This window comes from Zootoca vivipara, chromosome 4 (assembly GCF_965207765.1).
Source record: "Zootoca vivipara chromosome 4, rZooViv2.hap1.1, whole genome shotgun sequence".
NCBI lineage: Eukaryota > Metazoa > Chordata > Lepidosauria > Squamata > Lacertidae > Zootoca > Zootoca vivipara.
The window spans coordinates 90,957,396-90,972,459 of NC_142587.1; the positions used below are offsets into that span (position 1 = coordinate 90,957,396).

The 15,064-nt window shown below is 44.5% G+C and overlaps 1 protein-coding gene across 2 annotated transcripts in view; it reads right to left on the minus strand.

Moving 5' to 3' along the window:
- Positions 1-4,602: 4,602 nt before the first annotated feature.
- The window catches only part of TMEM135 (transmembrane protein 135), a 159,646-nt gene continuing 149,184 nt past the window's right edge, over positions 4,603-15,064 (minus strand). Inside the window, exons 11-15 of one of the 2 annotated variants that reach the window (XM_035116527.3) lie at positions 14,356-14,419; positions 12,509-12,585; positions 10,563-10,661; positions 8,266-8,333; positions 4,603-6,512 (exon numbers count right to left, since the gene is read on the minus strand). In XM_035116527.3, coding sequence (XP_034972418.1) covers positions 6,377-6,512; positions 8,266-8,333; positions 10,563-10,661; positions 12,509-12,585; positions 14,356-14,419 — 444 coding nt within the window. In that variant the 3' untranslated portion in view covers positions 4,603-6,376. Of the gene's footprint in view, positions 6,513-8,265; positions 8,334-8,608; positions 8,724-10,458; positions 10,662-12,508; positions 12,586-14,355; positions 14,420-15,064 lie in introns of those variants that run through there. The other variant, XR_015949735.1, reaches the window with a different exon arrangement.

A 15,064-nucleotide genomic window follows, 5' to 3' on the forward strand; every position in this document is an offset into this window, starting at 1 on the left:
AGGAGCCAAGAGGCCTGAAAAGGTTTGATAAAGACTGCACTGCAGCTACCTTGCCTTCCTTGTCCCACTGACTGGTTCTCAGAGGGTGTCTGGAAACCTCTGATCAAGTCCACTTCTGACACCAATGTTGGGAGCGTTCCCCAAGCCACCATTCTTGATTCACACCATAACAGTGGGCTGCATATGTAACAGCTGACACAAGGATTGCATTTGCTTACCAGGTAGCTGCCAAGGAGTTGAGCAACCAAAGGTGAGGTAGCGGGGAGATAATGTGTGTGTCTGTCTGTTTTGGGAGACAATGGAAGAGTGTGCCTTTGGTGTTGAAGTCAAACCATTGGAGAGTTACAGCACCTGCTGTGGATGTAGAGGCCGACATGGGAGATAAATGGTTTGTTGCAACTGGGGCAGATGGAGGAGTTGCTGAAGTAGGTGTACCATGTCATTTCTTCGGATGGATGGATCTACTGTTATCTCTGAAGGACCATGTGCAACTAAGGCTGTGGAGCCCCCAAGTCAGGGATATTCTAGGGGGCCAGTTTGCACTCTAACTTCCAGTCTAGACTACTGCAACACATTGTACAAAGGGTGACCCTTGAAGACTTCCTGGAAATATTATACAGGGGCACAAAACATAGCTGCTGGGCTAGTAACTGGGACCAGTTATGGAGAACGTTATCTTGCTCCCACAGGAGATGGTGGTGGCTTCAAAAGAGGATTAGACAAATCAATGGAGGAGAGCTATCAAGGACTACTAGCCATGATGGCTGTGCTCTGCCTCCACAGTTGCAGACTGCAAAGTCTCTGAATACCAGTTGCTGGAAACCACAGGAGGAGAGAGGGATCTTGTGGCCGAATCCTGCCTGTGGGTTTCCCACAGTCATCTGGTTGGCCCATGTGAGAACACTGGACTAGATGAGCCATTGGACTGAGCCAGCAGACTCTTCTTACGTTCTTTAAAAGGAAGTAAAATTGGCCACCCCACTCCAGTTCCCATTTTCTGCAGCAAACTGGTTAAGTCTCTTCCACGGGCAGCCTTTCTAAGAAGAGGACGCTAATTATAGCTTCAGCAGTTCCTTTTCTTCCAATACACATTCCATTCTGTGTATGGAAGGTAGGAATTCCTGCAAAATTTCTGTCCTTGTGTCCTGAATTCAGTTCTCTCCAGGCTGACATGTGCAACACTGAAATCCCCCCCAATGTTTTAATGTGTGTTGCAGCTGGCTGTGTTACATGGCTGCTCTGTCACGTTTGTGATTAAGTATTTCTCGCTTAATATCACACTGCATTCTGCAAATCAAGTCAGATGTTGGCCATTGCCAGCTGTAACAAGCATTGGATTTGGGGTGGGTGGGGGTGGGAGGGAGGGAGAAGGTCCAGTGCTTTTAATACTGCAATGTGGGCCTTTCTGAACTCGCCCCAGGCAATGAAGCCAAACTTGTCCCAAGTCGAGTTTCATTCCAGAGGTCCCAGTTTGTGCTGAAGGAACATGGGAAGCTGCCAGAGCCCATGAGAACAGCCAAAGTTGGCAATTTTATTGATAGATTTGATTTGTCTGGCTCTCCCTCCCAAAGCAGCCCAAGCCAAAAAGGTACTAATCATCACGTCAAGGTTTTGTGGCCATTTAATCTGCTTTCAGTGGTGGCGTAAGGTGAACCCCCTCACACATTTATGGTCTCATGGCCATGCCCTCTGCTGTTGTTTTGGTGTCACCCACTCTGCCACCCACAAGTTCAGTGCGAAACGTCCCTCGGCACATGCATGAAATGTGTTCTTGTGGATATTTGTGGTATCAGCAGTGTGTGTATGCATTTAACAGATTTTTCAACAAAATGGTCTCTTCAAGCTCTAGGTCAGAAAGCCTGGCGTCTGAGAAACAGGTTCCGTCAAATAATTTTATTCTGTTAAATCAATCCAAACATTACAACCTGTCCAGTAAGGAAATGTTTTAATAATCAGAGATGAGAGGTGGCAAGGCTCACTGTTTCCTTCCAACCGTTCCAGTTAAAATCACAGGCTCCTTAAAATGTTTTTTTTTCTAATGGATCATTACACAAAAACCATGATCACCAAGAAATATGGAACACAGAGGACAAGATGAATGGCGGAAGCAGCCTTTGCTCCCAGAGTCCCCAACTCACCATTTCATCCTAATGAAGAAAAACTCAAAATGCCCCACACTCATTACTTTGGATTCTAAGCCTGTTCACTTGAAAGCAATCCCACTGATTTCAGAGAAACTTGGAATAAACATCAGGAAGAACAGTCAGACAGTAAGAACTATTCAATGGTGGAATGGTCTCCCTCAGGAGGTGGCAGACTCTCCTTCCCTAGAGTTTTTAAAGCAGAGGTTGAATGGTCACCTGTCATGGATGATTCAGCTGAGATTCATGCACTGCAAGGGGATTGAAACAGATGACCCTCAAGGTCCCTTTCCAACCCTATGATTCTATGATTCTTCCAATTCTATGATTCTATTTCTGGTGTTCAAATAAAGAGGTGAAAGAGGAAGTGTGAGTTGTGCTTCTCCCCATACTGCTAGGTTTGGCCCAAAGTGATGGATGGGCATTCATCTGATCCCTTGCCTTCTTAAAAGACCAGGAAGCCTACAGAGAAGAAGCCGCAACATTCTTGTGCCCCCCTCCTCTGCTTCCTGCAAACATTCAAGGCAACTCCTTCCTTCCATGGAGTTTGTTTGAATCTGACCTCCAAGTTACAGATCCTTATACATGAATCATGTGGACAGTATTTTGGTGGGGGGGGGGGAGAGAAAGAAGAGACATTGGCCTCTGTTTTTGAGTTTGCTTCTCAGAAAAAGGGAGGATGAGAAGGTCCACACTTTGTGCATATTACTGTGGAATGAGTCCTTTAAAGTAATCTCCAGGAAAGTGTGGACCATTTCCTTCTCCCTTGACCAGTGCTTTGGACAAGAGAACTCGAGGGACTTTGCAGTGAAGAGTAACGCCTCCTCCTCTTCCAGGAATGCTGTTCCTTCAATCAAAACGTAATGGCCCATGAAACGCCAGTTTTCACTGCGAAAACGAAAAATCTCAAGCCTCATGAAAATTTGGCACAGCCTCAATGAACAGTTTCTAGTGGTGAATGAGATCATCAGGACCTGCTGGTTTGTCTTCTGGGGGTTGCAAAGGGACAGTCAATTTTCCACTTGTGACACAATTCTGCTTAAGTAAAACTGGGGGGGGGGGATTCTGTTACGAGGGAATTTCAGTCTGACAGAGGATTTCAAGCCAGCACAGAGACAGAGGTGGTTCAGTGGCCTGAGCCAAACTGTACCACTTTAGATGTCATGGCACAATTACAGTACGTTTGGTTGTGAACAAAGGTGTATAAAAAGATCTCGGCTGAAATAGAAAAACATGTTATAGACCCGTAAGCCAAAATGCCCAGTAAGGTGTTCAAACTAATGAAATAGAGTACAGAAGAAACATAGATATGGTCCAAAAATCGGACTACCCTATTCTGATGGGTGAATCTCTCCTTTGCTGTCCATGTACCTCCAAGAATGGACGCTCAGCCTGGTTGCTGAGCTGCCTTCCCCCTTCCACACGCTTTTGCTGCCAAGTTAGCTCCACCACGAAGCTCAGAACCACTGCAGGCATTCATGACACCTGGGCACACACTGGTTGCTGAGCCATTTTCATGGTATCACGATCCTCATTCCAGGTCTTTCAATCGAACCATCTCCATCTGCTCTGGGGCCTCCTTCCTTGAACGTCCCACGTTGTCCTGGAGAAGAAAGAAGCAAGGGCCAAGCACTCAACTCTTGGTAACATCAGGCATGATTCTGGGCCACTCGTACTCTGGAGAGCAGGAAGTGCGAGCTTCTGGTGGCTTGTCACCCACTGCACGACACCAGAGAATTCAGGCCTCTGAGCACAGGTTGCCCATACAAGGAGGAGGACCAAGCTTCACACACGAAGGTCTGGACGGTTTGATACTTTGGGGCGGGAAATCGTGTCGATATAGCTCCAAGTGCATGGTTGCTTCTGTGTACTGCAACCACCAACTCTAAGCCCTATAAGTTAGGTTCTTGACCCATACCAGAGCTTTTCTATTCATGGAATTACATGGAATAGTCAGGCAATGGGGCTACTGTTGGCTGTGGAGACAACTTTCACTTCCAAGGGGTTTCTCTTCTTTTGGGGTTCATGTGGGTGGCATAATGTCCCTGAGTTCAATGCCTGTACTCTTTCTAGAATCTTTACCAAATAAACTTTTGCCACTGGTATCCCAGTCAGGGGATCTGTTAATCATCTCTTGTAGGTATGCAAAAAAAGTTTTGTGTAGCCAGCTGTTGACGTTTTCGTTCTTCAAAGACACTTCTGACAATCATTCGGCAGCCGTAGTGGTTCACTCATCGGGTGCTGTGTTAGTTAATCATACTTTTCCCCTACCTCAAAGAGAAGCTATGGATTCGTTTGGCAACCCTGATATAAAATTTAGTGCATGAGGAAAACCCAACAACATGTAACAAGTATGACCAATACTCACTTAAAAGGCCAACGTGCAAGTTTATGTGTTAGAGCAGAAAATAAACGGAGGCAAATATATTGGTCCATTTTTTTAAAAAAAATCAAACAGCAATGGTAGCATAATACCTTTATTAGTTTTAACTAAAATTAAATAGTTCATGACACAGTGAGTGTGCTTTTTGAGTTCACCAGAAAAATTCATTGGGAACGCTGTTAAATTTTAAGAAGAAATAGGAAAAAAAGAACTTGCTGGCTTTTTAAAAAAACAAAAAGCCAGAATCAAGAGTACTTAAAACTACAGGCTTTTACATCATATTTTTCTTCCAGTGTTGCGCTTTATAACCAGCTTGAAGGAAAGTTCTCACAAACTCAAAATATTGCTTGCTCCCTGGGATGTTTTAAATAGATATTATGCTACTGCTGTTCTTTGGGAATATAATTTCACTGTTATATAGAATTGGAAATTATTCTGTTAGGTAATTTTCATGTGCACAAATACACACACTGCTGGAAAAGCGACAACTCTGCAGCAATTGAAGAAGAATCTGAACAGTATCTCTAAACTTTCTGTTGTTTTTCGAAGCACAGACATTCCAGCTTCTGACAAATTGGACGAATCAAAATACAATGTCTTTTCCATCCAAAGGTTTGGGAGCTCCTTCACTGCAGCCCACACCCAGCTGCACTGAATTGATCGTAGAAATGGAATCTGGACATCAAGGTTCCATAGGGATCAGACAGGGAAAGAGGGGCAGTGGATTTCGAGCAATGACCAGCTTGCCCTAAATTTAACATACTTGTAATATGGCTCTTTTATATTGGCTACACTTTTTTTTTAAAAAAAGAACAAAATCTGCAGAAGCAAACAGCATCAATGTTCTCAACAAAATCAATCTGTTTTGCTCCAACTTTCAAACTTTGGGGTTCTGACTCCTTTGGAAGGCCACTGGGTTACTGACATAGTACGGAGGCTTACAAAAAATCAAGTCAATTCCATATTCTAGGGCACAATCATCTTCTTAAGTCTTTTGTATATAGGTTTTCAACTTTTTGCTCTTCAAACCATCTAGTATCTTGTGAGGCTCAGCTCAAAACCTGAAGAACACGACTACATTCCATTCTGTGATGGTCTTGTCCTTTCTAGTTATTCATACACGTATCTGAAGAACTACATTACTCAGGCCTAAATGCCCACTATTTTTTTTTTAAATCTCTCGGCAGCTTTCGAGGTATGCAATTCGACTTAAGGGAAGAGATGCTGCTGTGGGGGGGGCTTTTTCAAAGCCAAAGCTGGATATAAACAGTACAGTCATAAATATGGTACTAGACATTGGTACCTTTAAACATTTTCCAGTAACAATGTTGTTGTTTTTTAACCAACTATCTGGAACAGAGAAAACATTCCCCACTAAAATCTGACTTTTAAAATAAAATCTATAGAATTCTGACATTGCTATCGCCAATGTCCCTTTCATTATTTTCTAAATGTAAAAATATCGTTATTAAGTTATCTACCGGAATGAATTAAAATGAATTGTTTTCAAAATGGTGTTATTTTTATTTTAAGTACATTCACGTACTTTAACCCACCCACCCCGATCTTTTTTGATATATTAATCCATTGATATATAATTCTGTCAAGAAATCTACCAGGTTGCGTCAACCAGCCACAGTGATCCAGAGACACTTTCTACTAAAGGAGCGGCAGAATTAAAAGCCGCATCTCGCTACGGTGCTTCAGCAACGCTTTGATTGGTAAGATAACGCAACTCACTGAAACAATACTGAAGTGGAACACAAGCCCTCTTCGGTCTATTTGACTGTTAAAGTTAATTTGACTTCTCAGCACAAACACCAGCCAGACTTCGTCCCAGGCCAACGTCTCACTACCAAGATCGCTCAACAGGCCTCTCTGGTGGAGCCACTGAATATCTTGGGTCAAGCGCAGGTACAAAGTCCTTGAAATGCATAGATGCTTCAGTACCAAATACATCCAAAACTTTCCTGTTCATGACGGCAAACCTAGAAAATACAAGGCGGGGGTTTAGCACATTGCATCACTTGGGAGCGTAAGGCAACTCTGATTCTGAATGAAACTTGGTTCCTGCAAAGCATTCACTTATGAAATAAGTCATGAAAACTCACAGAATTGTGCCTGCCATTGTTTTATTGAAAATGGAGTCTGAAATTATGGATTTATCAAAAGGAACATGACTATATATATATATATATATATATGATAGACCTAGCTAAAAACTCCCTCATACTAGATACACGAGTCAGAAAGTAACTTTTATTTGCTTTATAAAAGCTTTTGAGTGTTTACAAGACTCAACCAAAGTCTTAAATGGTTCAAATGAACTCCTTTAATGGACTAGGATTTGGTGGCCAGAGAAATTTTGGATATTCTCTTCTGAGGACTAACATAGCAATATCTTTTGCAGACTGAGCATATATTCACAGCAACCCCTTTTCGTGTGGCTCACTACTCTGTCAGTAATAGCTTGCAATGTGCTGCACACTAATGTGTCCTGCGTCAAACAAATCCCTTTCTTTCTCCTCTTCTCCAGTCTGTAGCTCCTCCTTCTAGTTGAAGGAAGTGTGGCAATGTGACACCTTACCAAGTGTTAAGTCCAATGCATTAACAATTACGGAGTTCCTGGGTAGCTTGAGGTTTCTCCTTCCCTGTTTGCTTTTCTTCTCTTTTTATTTTTATCTACAGCTATCTCAATTATTAACCTATGTCTGCGTTCAGATAAGCTACCCACCCTGTCCCTTCCTTTTAATCTAAAACTTGGGAGCATTGCACACAAACTGCATTCTACCCTAATCACTGCAAATCAAAGAGTGAAGCCTCTTGATGCTATAACCCTTACAGGTGTCAGGTATGACATGATTTTCAATTGGTTGCTTTAGCATTATGGTGTATTTTAATATATTTTTAACCTTCTGTTGGAAGCCGGCCAGAGTGGCTGGGGAAACCCAGCCAGATGGGCGGGGTAGAAATAAATTGTTGTTGTTGTTGCTCCTGCTGTTGTTGCTGCTGCTGCTGCTGCTGCTGCTGTAAGTAGTTGACTGTTTTTAAAAACAAGTCAGAATCGAAATTATCTTCCAGAAGTGCCAATGCAGACGACCCTTTTAAGTTAGGATAAAGACACAACCACAGACATGTAGGCATGTTTATACTCTACATATCACAGGACTTGTGATGGTGTGCAAATGCAAATATCCATTCTTAATCCTGAATTGAGAAACACTGTTGGTAATTGACATGGAAATGAAACCTTGAGATACAAGCAGAAACCAAGGAAATTCAAAGGGAATGGTGCTTTCCTGACGGCAACCATCCTATATTTTGAATATACAGCCAGCAAGATACTTGGGGGTGGTTGTTCTTTCTGATGGCCTCATTTAGCAGACTGTACAGTGGTACCTCGGTTTATGAACACAATTGGTTCCGGAAGTCTGTTCATAAACTGAAGCGTTCATAAACTGAAGCGAACTTTCCCATTGAAAGTAATGGAAAGTGAATTAATCCGTTCCAGACGGTCCGCGGAGTACTTAAACTGAAGCGTTCATAAACTGAAGCGAACTTTCCCATTGAAAGTAATGGAAAGTGAATTAATCCGTTCCAGATGGGTCCGCAGCGTTCGTAAACCGAAAATTCATAAACCGAGGTTCCACTGTATTGATCTTTCTCCCAAGAAAGAGTACCAAACGTCTCACAGAATTGCAATCTGCAACTGCTCTATTAAAATTGCTGCTGGTTACTTACCTTCCCCTTGTTAGCCGTAATAGAAATTTCCAATATGAAGGTCTCAAGTTTTGAACTTCCATCACGGCCTACAACAACAAAATCTGAATTTAACCATATTCTTATTCTTACTCTTCTTATTTCAATTCATGTACCACCCTTTATCAAAAGATCCCAGGGTAGTGTACAACTCTAAGAACACATTTTACAGAGCATCCATAATAAAAAGACATAATAAAAATCATAACAACAGTCAGCGTAATAAAATAATCATAACAGTCCCACCTGCCACAGCTTTAATGTCACACAAAGGAAGGGATGGGTTCAAGTTCATTGGCTGCTCAAGTCAGCAGACAGCTGCTACATGTTCCAGGAACACACATTTTTCCCCATGAAAGCCTCAGCAAGTCTTTGCGTCTAACAGCATAAAAAGCTCTGGCAATCTTGCTATTGGGAAACACAGGAAGGAGGCTACCGACCTTTGTGTTGTTGTTGTTTAGTCGTTTAGTCGTGTCCGACTCTTCGTGACCCCATGGACCATAGCACGCCAGGCACTCCTGTCTTCCACTGCCTCCCGCAGTTTGGTCAAACTCATGTTCGTAGCTTCGAGAACACTGTCCAACCATCTTGTCCTCTGTCGTCCCCTTCTCCTAGTGCCCTCAATCTTTCCCAACATCAGGGTCTTTTCCAAGGATTCTTCTCTTCTCATGAGGTGGCCAAAGTATTGGAGCCTCAGCTTCACGATCTGTCCTTCCAGGGAGCACTCAGGGCTGATTTCCTTCAGAATGGATAGGTTTGATCTTCTTGCAGTCCATGGGACTCTCAAGAGTCTCCTCCAGCACCATAATTCAAAAGCATCAATTCTTCGGCGATCAGCCTTCTTTATGGTCCAGCTCTCACTTCCATACATCACTACTGGGAAAACCATAGCTTTAACTATACGGACCTTTGTCGGCAAGGTGATGTCTCTGCTTTTTAAGATGCTGTCTAGGTTTGTCATTGCTTTTCTCCCAAGAAGCAGGCGTCTTTTAATTTCGTGACTGCTGTCACCATCTGCAGTGATCAAGGAGCCCAAGAAAGTAAAATCTCTCACTGCCTCCATTTCTTCCCCTTCTATTTGCCAGGAGGTGATGGGACCAGTGGCCATGATCTTGTTTTTTTTGATGTTGAGCTTCAGACCATATTTTGCGCTCTCCTATTTCACACTCATTAAAAGGTTCTTTAATTCCTCCTCGCTTTCTGCCATCAAGGTTGTGTCATCTGCATATCTGAGGTTGTTGATATTTCTTCCAGCAATCTTAATTCCGGCTTGGGATTCATCTAGTCCAGCCTTTCGCATGATGAATTCTGCATATAAGTTAAATAAGCAGGGAGACAATATACAACCTTGTCGTACTCCTTTCCCAATTTTGAACCAATCAGTTGTTCCATATCCAGTTCTAACTGTAGCTTCTTGTCCCACATAGAGATTTCTCAGGAGACAGTTGAGGTGATCAGGCACTCCCATTTCTTTAAGAACTTGCCATAGTTTGCTGTGGTCGACATAGTCAAAGGCTTTTTCATAGTCAATGAAGCAGAAGTAGACGTTTTTCTGGAACTCTCTAGCTTTCTCCATAATCCAGTGCATGTTTGCTATTTGGTCTCTGGTTCCTCTGCCCCTTCGAAATCCAGCTTGCACTTCTGGGAGTTCTCGGTCCACATACTGCCTAAGCCTGCCTTGTAGAATTTTAAGCATGACCTTGCTAGCGTGTGAAATGAGCGCAATTGTGCGGTAGTTGGAGCATTCTTTGGCACTGCCCTTCTTTGGAATTGGGATGTAGACTGATCTTCTCCAATCCTCTGGCCATTGCTGAGTTTTCCAAACTTGCTGGCATATTGGGTGTAGCACCTTAACAGCATCATCTTTTAAAATTTTAAATAGTTCAGCTGGGATATTATCACTTCCACTGGCCTTGTTGTTAGCAATGCTTTCTAAGGCCCATTTGACTTCACTCTCCAAGATGTCTGGCTCAAGGTCAGCAGCCACACTACCTGAGGTGTACGAGACCTCCATATCTTTCTGGTATAATTCCTCTGTGTATTCTTGCCACCTCTTCTTGATGTCTTCTGCTTCTGTTAGGTCCTTACCACTTTTGTCCTTGATTATGGTAATCTTTGTACGAAGTGGTAATTATGATTATGGTAATCTTTGATTATGGTAATCTTTGTACCGACCTTTGTACATGGGGTCAAACTGCCTCCTTGCTTCTAAATATTTTTACTCAACTAAATATTTTTACTCACATCAAGCAGCTTCCAACTAAAGATCAAACACTTACTGCCTGGAAGCAGATGGCTGTGGACACAGCGTAGATGATACTGTCAGCATGGGGAAAATAAGGTACCTTTCCAGCTTCGATGCCTTTGAAATACATGGCCTGTTAAATGAAAGAAGCACAGAGCAAAGTATTCTTACAAAGGCAAGAGATGCAACAGAGCCAAGAAGAGAGTGGCCACTGCTTCCACTTTCCTGCTCTAAGAATGCCAGGTGCTGAAGGAAGAAATGGCCAATTTCTGCGAGGCAAAGTGGGAAACTGAAGAAGGAAGGAGCTAAGAAGAAGAAGAAGAGTTTGGATTTGATATCCCGCTTTATCACTACCCTAAGGAGTCTGGAAGTGGTTAACAATCTCCTTTTCCCTTCCTCCCCCACAACAGACACTCTGTGAGGTGAGTGAGGCTGAGAGACTTCAGAAAAGTGTGACTAGCCCAAGGTCACCCAGCAGCTGCATGTGGAGGAGTGGGGACGCGAACCCAGGTCACCAGATTTCGAGTCTACCGCTCCTAACCACTACACCACACTGGATCCCAAGAGGGGAGCTTCCTGTTTGAATTCTTTATTTCATTTTTTTGCAAACTTGTGATGCTGCCTATTGACCGCCATGTGGCGCCAAACTCAAATCCCAATCTGGCCACAGCTTTTACAGCGTCTCCAGAATGCTGGGGGAAATGTCCAAATTCTGTGACAAGGAAACATGTATTGTAGACTACCTAAATGATTTTGCATAGCTTACAATGCATCTCTTTTTAGCATGGAACTGAGTGAGGAAGAGGGGAACAGTACTAAGACGACACGATCAGTTGCAGCAGGAGTGGGAATAAGCTCTAGGAATTATATTGGGCAGTACTTTCATGTTTGCAGTTTTGCTAGTTGCCGTATTTTTCTGTGTATAAGACTATGTTTCCCCCCAATTTTTTAAGTTTGAAATTGGGGGTCGTCTTATACATGGGGGTGTCTTATAGACAGAAAAATGCGGTATTGCTAGTGTAAACAGCTGCCTAACATCATATTGCATTAGTCGATATTTTAGGTCCAAGCAATATAACTCCCTCCTATATAGTGTTGGTGTTCCTTCCTTCCTTCCTTCCTTCCTTCCTTCCTTCCTTCCTTCCTTCCTTCCTTCCTTCCTTCCTTCCTTCCTTCCTTCCTTCCTTCCTTCCTTAGAGCAGTAACTAATCAGCCCTCTAAAAGCCACTTGAAATGGCATGCTCTTTCGAAGCATTTTTGGTTTTGCTTTTAAAGAAAACAATGGAAGCTTATTTCCAGCCCCACCGTTTCTCCTCCTAAGCAACACGTCCCTCTTTGGTCGGCTAGCTTTTGGCCGCCATGACGTAGCAATTCATGCAGAGATTCTGCTTTCACCAGCGTCCTAGTGCCCTGGAGTAAACTCGAGAGAGAATAAGCAGCCGCTGCGTGGTGCAGTATTACACAGCAAGTCTGGAACCAGTAGACCTCATCATTTAGTGAAGTGAAAAGATACAAAAGGGAAAAGCCAACAGGTGCATGAAATGCTATCCTTCCAAGCTGATTCCTGGTGTTATTTCCTCAAGGGAAAAATTAACATGTGGAAGCAACCTTTTAGCTTTCCATGCGAGATATACCAGTTCAGCAACAAAGCAAGCACACAAACACTCAGGGTGCGGTTCTCAAAGAAGCAGCCTACACCTGCTGGTCTGTGCCTTTTCCATTATTATTATTATTATTATTATTATTATTATTATTATTATTCTGCTGAGTGGGGTATCCCTGTTCTGTTGCCTATTCACACAGAGCTCCGTCTTCCTAAAGTGAAAATATGCAGGTCAGATGTGGGTGTAACAGACCCACTGGCTCCAAACTGGTACAGAGGAGTAGATGTGCTCAGAATTTTCTTCCTCCTTATTGTTTTACACACACACACACACACACACACACAGAGAGAGAGAGAGAGAGACACATCAAGCTTACCTCTACTAGTTTGGAAGCCAGGTACATAGAGATAGTAGTACTTTTGTAGAACATCATTGACATTCCTGCCAAGGATCCTGAATGAACAAGGAACAAATCGGTCACCTTTTTTACCGTGTACTACATGAAATTCTGTAGCAACAATGATCCAAATAATGGACAACAGAGCTTAGGAGTCCAGCAGGATCAGACCAGAGACCAACATAGTCCACAATCAAAATTCACAGTGGCCAGGAAGATGACTTTGGAAGCCCAAAGGCAGGGCATGGGGGCAATAACTCTTTCCTCCTCTTGTTCTGTACACAGTGTTTCCCTGCACAGGGCCAGCAGACATAAACTGTCCTGTGAAAAGGAAGGTCTGAGCAGGGTATTGTGTGGGTTTACTTTTTATCTGCAGGTGTATATAAATGGTATATAAAGCCATTTACAAATACAGTGGAACCCCTACTTACGTATTTTATCCGTGTTTCCCATAGGAATTCATTGCCTTACCTCCCTCGCTGCCTTGGGCTCGCCGCCGGATCGGGCCCTCGCTGGCCCCGTTGCCCCGCGCTCACCGCCACTGCCAGATCAGGCCGTCGCCGGCCTCGCCTCCCCGTGCTCACTGCCACCGCCGGTTCGGGCCTTTGCCGGCCTCGTTGCCCCATGCTCGCCGCCATCGCTAGTTTCTGCCTTCACGGCCGCTGCCGTAAGGCCGGCCTTCTGCAGTGAGTGGGGCCATGGAGGAGCGAGAGGCAGAGGCCTCAGCCGCCCGCCCAGCCCGTACCTGTAGCGCGCTCGCCTGCCTGCCTGCCTGCCTGCCGATGGCTTCTCTTTCTCCTTCGCCTGCTCTGAGCTCCGCGAACGCTCGGATCAGGCGAAGGAGAAAGAGAAGCCATTGGCAGGCAGGCAGGCAGGCAGGCGAGCGTGCGTGTGCTACAGGAAGCGGCCGGGCGGGCGAGGCCTCTGCCTCTTGCTCCTCCGCGGCCCCGCTCGCTGCAGAAGGCCGTCCTCGCGGCAGCGGCCATGAGGGCACGATCTAGCAGTGGCGGCGAGCGCGGGGCAACGAGGCTGGTGAGGGCCCGATCTGGCGGTGGCAGCAAGCGCGGGGCAACGAGGCCGGCAAAGGCCTGATCTGGCAGTGGCGGCGAGTGCGGGGCAACGAGGCCAGCGAAGGCCTGATCCGGCGGCGGTGGCGAGCGCGGGGCAACGAGGCCGATTAGATGTCGAAGAAATTCGTAAGCGCACCAAGCAATGGGAACTCACTCCGTCGCGGGGATTCAAACCGCCGACCTTCCGATAAGCAAGCCCTAGGCTTTGTGGTTTAGACCTCAGCGCCATCCGTGTTCCCTCATTCCAAGGGCACTTATGGTATTGATTGGTTTTTTTATACATAAAGTCAATGCAGTCTTTATATAAAGGCATTCCCATGGCCAGACCCCCCCCCCCTGACCTGCCAATACTTGTGACATTGGCACTCTCTCCCAAGTCCCTACTTTCTCCAACATCATGCTTTCACCTTCTCCTATATCCTGGAATACCTGCTTTCCAGCCCTCTGCAAGCCCTACCATAACTTCCTTCTGGCCTTGCTTAAGCCAAATGAAAGCTAAGGGGTTTTTTCTTTGCTGACGGAAGCTGGACGTATTGCAAACATTCTGTCCCTGACACTGTCCATGGCCAATTCTTACAACATTTTGGGAACTAAGCTGATCTCCAACAGAGGCTGCCTCACTGCTCCCATCCCAAAATCGACAAAACCGTATGAAACAAGGAAGCAGAGGGCTCAGGTTCCAAACCAGCACCTCTCTAGCGGGTAGGCAAATACTTGGCAAGTGGGCCACTGCCATGGAGAAACATGGAGGTATACCTGCAATAAGTGCATGCAGTTCATCATCCAGGTTCCGTACCCAGCGCAGGAAGCAGCTTGTACCCTGTGGTTTGAGGATAATCACATCAACCTTGTTAGAGCTATAATCTAGTAACAAAGCTCTCAATTATATCTTAAAAATTTAATCAAGTCAACTTAAAGCCTCTGATTACGGCTCTGGCTCTTGATGAACACTTAGTAGCTGCTCAGCATGATGATTTATAAAGCAATCTCAACATGGTATTTGGAGATAGACTAGAAGGTCATTCTGAAACAAGGACAAAGCCTCAGCCAAATCCGAAATTGTTCATATATACACAGCCTCTTTGTTTTTCAAAATATCATTTCCTTCCTTTCTATACATTTTACCCAAACTGCTCCTCACCTGAGTCAATATACTACTTGGCTGCTTGAAAACTGGCCAATATGAAGGAATTGCTTCCAGACATTCTCCACATTATTTGGAATGGGGTGGTAAGAATTCTGGAGTGTACTGCTTGGGGGGGGGGGGGTTGTCATATTAATGCTAGTGGAAAAAGCTCTCTGCATGTAGTAAACTGGTGCTTCAGGGAAAGAGACTCCTCTCTCTGATGTGCTAGCTTCATATACGCAGGGAGCTAATTACATGGGAGAGCATTAAAAAGTAAGAAATCCCCCTGCCTTGCAATCTACAGTCTTGAAGAGTACAATGCAGAATTCTGCCACCAGC